This window comes from Nannobrachium achirus, assembly GCF_963921795.1.
Source record: "Nannobrachium achirus genome assembly, chromosome: 2".
Taxonomy (NCBI): domain Eukaryota; kingdom Metazoa; phylum Chordata; class Actinopteri; order Myctophiformes; family Myctophidae; genus Nannobrachium; species Nannobrachium achirus.
Genome location: NC_137811.1, coordinates 60986848 through 60997483, shown reverse-complemented (window position 1 = coordinate 60997483; position 10636 = coordinate 60986848). Strand labels below are relative to the sequence as shown.

General features: G+C 41.6%; 1 protein-coding gene across 1 annotated transcript in view; it reads left to right on the top strand.

Moving 5' to 3' along the window:
- Positions 1-4418: 4418 nt before the first annotated feature.
- znf574 (zinc finger protein 574) overlaps positions 4419-10636 on the top strand; it is a 34567-nt gene continuing 28349 nt past the window's right edge. The window contains exons 1-2 of the mRNA XM_080743185.1: positions 4419-4496; positions 9031-9198. Of these exons, the coding sequence (XP_080599311.1) occupies positions 9037-9198 (162 nt within the window). The 5' untranslated portion in view covers positions 4419-4496; positions 9031-9036. The remainder of the gene's footprint in view (positions 4497-9030; positions 9199-10636) is intronic.

Below are 10636 nucleotides of genomic sequence, written 5' to 3'. Positions count from 1 at the left end.
TCCCATCCATGACCGAGTGGAGTAAATGGACATTATGCAGTATAAATCGGCGTTAATGTGTTGATTCGTTTGAGAGCTTAAGTTTAAATGTATCGCTGGAGTTTTAACTTCAATACCTGGCTTACAGGCATGTATGATGAAAACTGAAACATTGTCTTCGAAAGGTTTTATTCAAAGCTTCCTTTATTTTTGTTTTAGCTGCATTGCGCTGTGAAAAGTATGAAGTTAAGCAAAATCACAAGCCTGTCCAGAAAGCAAATCAATAAACGGCATCAATATGGGAGGCAGCAAATCTGCCAGCTTGGCAACACATACAGTGTCAAACTATCAAAGATTCTGAAAATATGACTGGTATATTGAATGAACAAACTGTCTAAACATAGATCTTTATTAGGCCTATTGGTTTATGACTGGTTGTGTTTGACATACAAAACAAAACTAATAAATGCACACACGGTATACAGCACGTACTTCGATGTGACTGGTCAATAAACCTACCTGTTCCCCAAACAGATTGTTACGACTGTAGCTCGCATTTAGTATCAAGTATCACGCCTCATGTCATGCTCCATATATGTCCAAGATCCTGATGTCATCAATATTAATTTAACCACTTATGCCCTATTCTCAATTTAAACAACCAATCTACAAGCTTGTGTTGTGAGCTTGTTGAGCTGGAAACAAATCGGCCTAACTTGATATATCGGTCGGGCTCTAGAAGGAACCGCTGGTTCGCTGGCCATTCTTATTATACACCGCAAAGCTGCCGCCAGAGGCTTTGTGAAAGGCAATCTCATCTCATACTACTATGTATGGTGGCATGATATTCACAGTCCTCTGCCCACTCTGCCCAGGCTTTGCAAATATTCAATACTCATCCCAAAACATGGCCGTATAATCTTCATTCCCCATGCTGAGAGATTAATAAGGACCATCTCTCCCACACAGCTTTCCCCCCTGGGGACCCACTTTTCTTTTTCTTTTTCTCTTTTTTGCAGCTGATGAGGTTCTCTTCAGTGCCGCAAAGGAGGACAGTAATGAAGTCTCAGGGTGTCAGTGAACTTTCTTCTCTACTCCATGTTCAATACTAAATATTTATGGGCTCCTACTGCAGAATCTCCACCACCCGATGCTTATCAAAATGTCTTTATTAAATGTAACCCTAGCCCTTAGGTCTGGGCCAGCAAGGCTCAATGAGCACTTTTCCTCATTTGAATCTCATTTCTGGAGACATTGACTCTTATTAGGGCTACTAACTGCATACTGTGCATAGTTTCCAAATCCTATGAGTTGGGATGTTTTATGTCTGCATTATAATACAATACGTTTCATGCTCACCTTGTTTTAAACAGTGATTGCGACCGTTGGTCGCAGTTTAGTATGTGAACGGTCACAGCTTGTCGCATGTTTGTATCTCTGTCTATAACGCCTGACACTGTGGTTCTTTGGGTTTGTCGCTCTGACATCACTGATGGCTTGATGTAACTTTTATGCCCGTATATGGAGCTGATGTCATCACGAGTCACACTTGAGATCCCTGTCATCAATATTAAGCCCTGTGTGTGTGTGTGTGTGTGTGTGTGTGTGTGTGTGTGTGTGTGTGTGTGTGTGTGTGTGTGTGTGTGTGTGTGTGTGTGTGTGTGTGTGTGTGTGTGTGTGTGTGTGTGTGTGTGTGTGTGTGTGTGTGTGTGTGTGTGTGTGTGTGTGTGTGTGTGTGATGTATTTTTTGGCTTGCATGCCTTTATTGATAGGACAGTAGTAGACTGACAGGAAAAGGGGAGAGAGATGGGGAACGACACACAGCAAAGGTCGTCGGGACCAGGATTTGAACCTGTGACACACTGTCAGGCTGGCATTACAGCCTAGGGTGCCCGGACCACCATGCCAGCAGCCCAGGCCTGATATTAACATTTTGTCTACACATTGTATCTACCACCTCAATTTGTTCCCAAAAGCCTATTTGCCAAAGTCACGCATAAGTAGCTGACAATGAGAGACAGGGAATGGTGAGAAAGATGGAACATCACCTTGTTCATTCATACTCCATAGAAAGGAGTCGCGTGCAGAGGACAATGAGGCACAGATGGAGGAAGAGAAAGAAGAAGCAGAACAGCTAGTTATAGTTGATGTTGATGAGCAATCAATGCAGCGTGACATGACAGATCCTCCCTCCTGGGTGTCTGCAGTCTGTGAACCTGAATGTCTGCCTTGTCCGTCCTCCACTGAGTGATATGATGTGTCAAGATTGAATAATGTTATCCTGCACAGTTTTCTGTGGAGACTGAGTGGCTCAGGTTCCACTCTCTCTCTCTCGCTCTCTCTCTCTCTCTCTCTGGCTGGATGCCCGGCTCAATCTTTTATACCATTTTGGAGGCGGGTCAAACGTTCTGACTGGAAGAGATGGTCGTCTTTCTTCCCAATCAGCCAGAAGGGCACAGAAGGGGCATGGTGCCATTCTGGGAGAGGAAAAGAGTAATGCCAGTCTATATCCCACTCACCTGAGAAAAGCTGTACACCCCTGCTGGGTGCTAGATGTTAGATAGTCGCTTTTCGGATGGATTTAAACCACTTTTAAGCTGGTGTCCCTATTTTGGGATCTGTGAATTTGTCGTTTTTGCTATTTGTGTGACAAAAATATGTTTAAGTGGTTCATAAGCCTGTGTGTAATGGAGTGCTGATGGGGTGTGCATGAGAGAGAGAGATATCTCAGAGTCGTTATTCTTTTATAAAAGAAGATGAAAGGATGTCAGGAGGAAATTCACCTTCAGTGGGTAATACTTCCTCGTTGCAATGTTGGTACTTGATCCCACACATAATATGAGCTGGATGTAACAAGGTCATAGTTATATGGAAATGAGTGGGAAGGAATTGAAGGGTGGTACATACATACACTGGCCTTGTCAGTCTGATTATAAATATTTAAAAAGAATCTTGACTAATGCTCATTGATGGTGCAGTCCTTAGTATGTATTGTTTATAAGTTGTAGTGGGGAGAATCTTCTCTCCCATTTATGGTATTTCCGTCTCAGCTTTCCTGTCAGTCTCAATACGGTGAAATTGCAAAGCTAGATGGAGGCACATTTGTTACAGTAAAGTCGTTACGTGAAGTTAAACATTGCCAGATTTATCTTCCTATTACCAAATTATTCTGTCCTAGGGACCCTGATATTAAATTAATACGTTAAAAGTCTTGATAAATCGTTCACTTTTTGATTCAGATTTTGAATATCAATCATTTCAAGTGTATTGAATTGAAGGAGCTATAGTCAACTTTTTCATTGTAGGGCCGACACTTTGTTTACATCCTAGTCTATAGACTAGAATGTAAACAAAGTGTCGGTCTGACAATGGCCAAAATGATTATTTTTTCATTATTTTACGCTTTTTGTGGTCATTTTTGAATAGAAACACATATATGAAGCTTATTTTTTTATAAAATATTTTCGAAACATTATTTTTATTTTAGCATCCATTTTTCAAGAACAAGTTGACTATAGCTCCTTTAAAGTGAAATTATGTATATCATTTAGGCCTAAATGTAAATAATTGAGAACCAGTGCCCACTCTGTTTTGGTGCCTGCTGGATTTTCCATGTGCCCATCTCTTCCGAGGTGTCCAGATTTACCAAGTGCCCAGTGGGCACTGCCCACAATATGAATGTTTTGGTGCACACTCTTCATTAATCCATTGCTTCTCAAAGTGGATTTCAGGGACTCTGTGGGTTCCTTTAGGGGGGTCTAAATTGACCTATACAAGTCTGTAACTCTTGACAGTGTACAAATGGAACCAAATGAACCTGTTAGGGCCATTTTTACACTAGCTGTCAGAGTTAAGGGGAGACTTGAAATTTGAAAGTTTGAGAAACACTGTATTACAGGGGGTCCGGGACTCCTAGGGGGTCCTCAGAGTTACTACAGGGGGTCCTCCAAATCTCCCAACCCTTTTTATATTAACTCCCTAGTGTCCTAACTGTAGCCAAAAATAGCAGATCTACAAGCTCACAACGCCTCGCGCTGTGAGCTTGTAGAGCAGACTAAGTACAGAGTAAAGGTCAAGTTCATTAGGTAATGATTGCTCAAGTGGTTAAAAATATCTGAAACACAAATTGACATGCATCCAAAATACACTGATGATTGTGCTGTCAAACGATGTAACTATATGGAATGAACAGGTTGTGGGGGTCCCTGCTTCATCTCTCTCTAAACTAAGGGGTCCTTGGCCTGAAAACGTTGAAGACCCCGTCCCCTGGCCTTGTGTATTAATCCCCCCTGGGCCCTGGCAGCCTTGTGCAAAGCAGCGCGCAGACTGCAGTGGCCTCCGTCCGCGCGCCTTTGGGATCCAAAGCCTCTGTGGTTGAATACTATTGGTGTTTGAGATGACCGCGACAGCCTATCAGCTCAAGCCTTCTTTACATGCAGAAGAAAACGCACTTGTGTGTGCACTGTGCTGTCCTACTATTTTCCTCCTCCATTTGAGACAGAGAACGTCCGAGTTCGGTGAGTTATATTTTATTAATAGCATGTGTACTTGTTTTAAGTGGCCGGGGTCTGTGACTCAGTGTACTGTGACATACTGTATGGTGCTATGGAGGATTTCGACGGGGGGAGACAACTAACGGTGAACTTTTAGTGCATGGCCGCCATTATACCACCGAAGAAGCATATCTATCCGCCCTTCTTCTTCTTCGTGTTTTCGGCTCTTCTTCATCTTCTTCTGCTCTCCTGACCTCCTCTTCATTGACAGAAGAAAGTAAACACCGTCGCTGCAAGTCAAGTGCAGACGTGTTTAGTTGCTAAGAAACCCCTCTGTTCGAGTACATTCGTATTGTTTTTGATTGACCAACATACAGTTATCTGCTGCTGTTAGCCTCTTAGCTACAAAGCTGCTGGGGGGAAACGTTAACGACATAGTGAGATGGCCGTCTTCTTTGCTGGGTAGCATTGTGCTAAAGCCATGCTAACGACTGGAACTGTTAGCATAGGCTGGTTAGCTTGGCTAGAGACTAGCCTGGTTGTGGTTAAATGCACCTTATGAGAAAATCATTGCAGTCAATATTGTTTAAAAAAAACGTGTTCTTTTATTTGTGTGTCCCCCCAGATTAAACCTTTTTAAAAATATGCCAGATGTACACAAGAGGTGACAGTTGTTCACACGTTTAAGACAAACATTGGTAATCAGATGGATGTCATGACTCGAGTGTATGTTGAGAGAAAATACAATGACATTATGACATGATTATTGGAGTGGACCCTGTCTGTCATTGGTAGTGGAGGCATTGATACCAGGGGGAGAAGGATTGTTTTAGGGGCTGATATTCTATTCTATACTGTCCTGACACAGCATAACCTCTTCTGACAGGACACACATACACACATGATTTTCATCAGCCCAGGTATCTACTATGAAACCAAATACATTGACAGCGTCCCTCTGTCCCTTAAAGATAAGCTGATATCTTGAATGACTTCTCTATTTGTTTCTATTCTGCTCATCCACCCCACCTCGCATTGTTCTGTTTGATTTGATTAGATTATATTAAGCAAATTCTAAAAATACAATAAAAATATTCCACCAAAATAGAAAAATAAAGTGCTTGGAAGCACACATTTGTGTATGTCGTACCTATGTACGACAACACAAATAAAGGAACATGAAAATATACATATACAATTATACATACATACATACATACATACATATAAAGATATACATCCATATATAGGACAACATACATAAAATCGACAAAACAAATGTATTTTCTCCCCCTTTGCAGTCCAAACAAGAATTAAAACCTGTTAGAAAAGAAAAACAATACCTGAAAATCCATAACGGTAACAATACTGGTTAACCAGAACATCCTTCAATTTGTTCTTGTATACATTCAATGATGAGAGTTGTATACCCGTAGAGTACTTGTCCCAAATGCTGTTATTTGAGCAGTGTTTTTGCTAGTGCACTGCAATGTGAGGCTGGTTTGGCCTGTGGCCAGTGAGCGAGGCCAGGCAGCAGGGATTGTGTTCTGATAATAGTCATATCATGCAGCAACAGCGGCGAAGCCTGTCCCTCCCTTGGGTCCAATTACACAGCAAGCTAATAATTGATGCTCCAACTAAACCACCACTTCGCCCATGAAATAGGCAGAGATGAACTTGGCAAGGCTTCCTCCACTTGATGACAAATCTGCATGATCAAAATAAAAATGTGCCCAGGTTCGGCCCACAGTGAGTCATATTTCTTGGCGAGGCTGGAAGTTCCCTGCACTCTGTCTTAGGCTAGCCGTCCACAGAAGGATGATGCATGCAGGTGCTCAGTCTCATCAGGAGAGGGCAATGTTCGCAGGCCTAACATTCTATCACTGCTTTCAGGCAGGGTCATCAATATCAACCCTCATGTACCAAGGAGGATGTTAACACATGCACACATCATGCAAACTAACAGCAGGGACCCTAAATGTAGTTGGTCTTCTAAAGCAGTGGTTCTCAACCTGTGGGTCAGGACTTATTTTGGGGGGTCCCCAGATGATTAACTTAATGTGCAACATTGTTTTCTCACTCAACAGTAAACAAACCAACATGAGGTTTAAGTGTATAGAGGGTATGTGCACATTTCTAAAGTGACAATTTGAGGACTTTTTAATACCTCTAAAATGACAAATTAAACATTGGACAAATTGTGAAATATTAGAGTAAGTAAGTAAGAAATTGTGAAAATAGCCTTGCACCGCGAGGCGTTGTGAGAATGTAGATCTGCTATTTTCACAATAGAACCGTGTTGTACAATATGTAATGCCTCAATCTTAGTGCTCGTCAGGCTGGGGGGGTGGGGGCGTTCCCAGCAAAATGAGTTAATAATATAGCATCACAATCATTTTAACCACTTTATCCATTCATACGTTGGCTATTCAAAAATAGAAGATCTACAAACTTTTAATAATTTAATGTTTGAACAAATCTTCTCTTCTGGGGGACCCTGGTTAAACCTTTTCATCCAAATGCGTATGAAGTTTGGGGGTCCATGACGTGAAAAGTTTGACCACAACACCCACATACTGAGAACGCTGCCTGAAACACAATTACTTTAATTCAAAGATAAAGCAGGCGTAATTTATTTTGTCTCTATGACATTGGTACTGGCGTACTACTGACACTGACACACTGTACATACTGTACACTTTCAACCTGCCGTCCCTATTTGGGCATGATTTCATAGGAAAAAACTGCAAAGATAACTGATATAGAAGGTGTCGTTTGGCTCTTTCTATTATGCAACACCGTTGTACACTGATGTATAAAGGTGGTAAGTGGTGAGGTCCCAATTTGTTGATGTTCTCTCAAAGGTGTTTTCGCTCTACACCTAAATGGAGATCTACAAGTTCAAGGTAGATCTGCTATTCTGCTATTAACAGAACATTGCAATTTGCCACAGAATAGGGATGCTTGGGTTCAAGTGTTTTAGAAGCCTTTGAGTTATTGATGCACGTAGTTGGCAAAGTGGAGAGGTCAGGGTGCTGTTTTTAAAATATATATTTTTGGGGGGTCTTTTACTGATAGTACAGTGAGGACTGACAGGAAACGGGGAGAGAGAGGGGGAGACAAAGGCCATGGGGCTCAGTGACCAAACCACGTCTCACTGTCAGGCTGCATTAGAGCCTATACCAGGGGTCTTCAAACGGGGTCCAAATCTTTGTGTGATAGAAACTTTTTTACTCCTTTTTTATATTAACCATTTGAAACCTAACGTCCATATTCTGATAACTTTAGCCAAAAATAGCAGATCTACAAGCTCACAATGCCTTGTTGTGAGCTTGTTTAGATCGGCTATTTTCAGCAAAGAGTTTTGGTGTAGAGGAGAGGGGAAAAAAGTACAGAATGAAAGGTCAAGTTTATTGTAATGTAAGTATTGACAGTTCAAGTGGTTAAATATCTGGAAACACAAATTTACATGAATCCAAAATACACTGATGATTGTGCTGTCAAACGATGAAACTATATGGTATCTATGGGTTGTGGGGGGACACGACTAAGGGGTACTTGGCCTGAAAACATTGAAGACCCCTCCCCTGGCCTATACTGTATATGCACCTTAACCACTAGGCCATCAGAGTGCTGTTGTGACCCAGCGCTGTCCACATAGACGTGGTGGTGGTTGGTACAGTACGCTCCATCAGAATACTAATCATTTTACTTGGCAAGCACACACAGTAGCTGCAAACGAATTAGTCTTCGGTGCCATTTGTGCTAGAACACGACGTGACTACCCATGAAGTGCGCTGTGTTATATAATAGTGTGAATACAGGACAATAAGGCATGACATTTTAGAGCAATGGGCGCAAGTGCATTAATTTAGGGTTAGAATGCCCCACATAGAATTCTCCCCTCCCCAGGTCAAGTTAAGCAGGCCTACGTCTTTTTTTTCCGTAAATTAATGCCCTGCTTCAGGGGTGGGCGACTTTGATGATGGAGACTATTATTTTCACACTCACTCCAGAGGGCCACAATGCATATACAGTCAAAAATAGCTGATCTACAAGCTCAAAACGCGTCGCACTGCGACGCGTTTTGAGCTTGTAGATCTACTATTTTTGCTATTTTTGAATTGGAATCCTGAATAATGTTTAGCTATTTTTGAATTGGAATCCTGAAAATATTTAATTTCAAATGTTATATATGTTAACTTTATGAACTTAAATACAAACAAATACATTGGGCCTAAAAAGAGACTAGTAGGCCTACTTGTCATTGAGCTACTAATATAGACTGAAGTAATTAAAGCAGGACATGTTTGCATGTTTAGAAGTGTTACACCTGAAATCTATCAGTCTTCCGATATTAACCTGCGGGCCGCATTAAGTGAAACTGGGGGCCGCATGTGGCCCCCGGGCCACCAGTTGCCCATGTATGCCCTACTTGATCATACTACTACAGGCCTTGATCATATTGCTTGTAGATCTGCTACTTATGCTATTCTTGAATTTGAATCCTGAAAGTATATCAAATATTGTCCATTTGACTTGACTCCCCTGCTCCCAGGTCGTCATGGAGAACTCGTCGGTGTACATGTGTTTCCCCTGCTACCAGGAGTTCAACACCCTGGATGAGGTGCTGCAACACCAGCTGACGTGCACCGCCGAGGCCACAGAGCCTCCGCCCGAGGCACCTGGAATGACCACCATCAACGCACCACCGCGTCCCACTCAGGTAAAGGCAGTGGTGGGAAAAGTACACACATCTCTCGCCTAAGTAAAAGTATCATTATTATTACTGCAATGTAGAAATACTCTGTTACAAGTTAAAGTCTGGAATTCAAGGTGTACTTGAGTAAAAGTAAAAAAGTATTGACTTTAAAAATGAACTTAAAGTACCAAAAGTAAAATAGCAGATCTACAAGCTCACAACGTGTCACGATGCGTTGTGAGCTTGTAGATTGGCTATTTTCAAATAACCTAGGTATAAAATGGGGCTAGAGTGGTTGATGTATGTTTTATAATATTATAATAATTTATATCTGAAAAGTAACTAGTAACCAAGGTTTTCAAATAATTGTAGTGGAGTAAAAGTACAATATTTGCCTCTGAGGTGTAGTAGTAGCAGTACTTAAGTAAATGTAATTAGTCACTTTACACCACTGGCTAAAGGTGCTCACACACTCTATGGCGCTGGCCGTCTTGTACGATCAAAACTGACCTTCACTGTGCGTCCAAACAAAAGGTAATCACCTTTGTCCAGAGGTGAACTGAGACTACCCGTCACATTGTGTTCCCAAGCTACAAGCTTGGTCTGCCGACTTAATGCCAGGATAATGTTTTGCCTCGGGAAAGAAAAATTTGGGCCCAGCCTTGACTCGGCAGAATTGGACAGCATGGCTTGGCCGTTCTCCAAAGGGAGCTCATAATATCCCCTGCCATTTTTCACGAAACTTGTCTGCACACACATAGTCAGCAAATGATTGATTCCCTGTGATTTAACTCATGAATCCGGTAAAGTTGCCGCAGTAATTTTTCAGGTACACGTAGAACACTAACAATGAACTTCCCAGTATTTCTATGCGTTGGTAGCTGTTGTATAACAGTCTCACATTATATCACCAGCCACACTGCGCAAACTGCAGCCATTCAATCGGCTTGTAGACTGCCGTCCTTGACCCTGTCACACTGCACGGCCCATGCTTAAGATGAAAGATTTTTTTGTCACATTTATGCTGCAATATGGAAATGTAATCTTGGACGGCACTAAAATGATGATATCAGACAGTAGGGCTGGGCGATAGTGATATGCAAAAAATTTAATATCACAATATTTATGAGCAAATGCCTCTAGGTATTGTAATGATATTGTGGCGATGACTATTGGTGCTTTCAGAAGATATTTAAACAATGAGGTTTTTGGGCTAATAATATTATTACTAAGTGGGTACAGGCAAAGAATAGAACAGCTAGAACAGTCAGGTAAATTCAGAAAAAAACATCACATTACTGCAAAACCAAGAAAACACAACACTTACCGTGTGCAATATTAGAATATACAATATATCATATATCGTGATATGATATATCAAAACATTGCCCAGCACTATCATACAGTGTGTGCCTGTGTGGTCACCTTAAGCAGTAGGAGGTATTGCATTCATTGCCAGTTC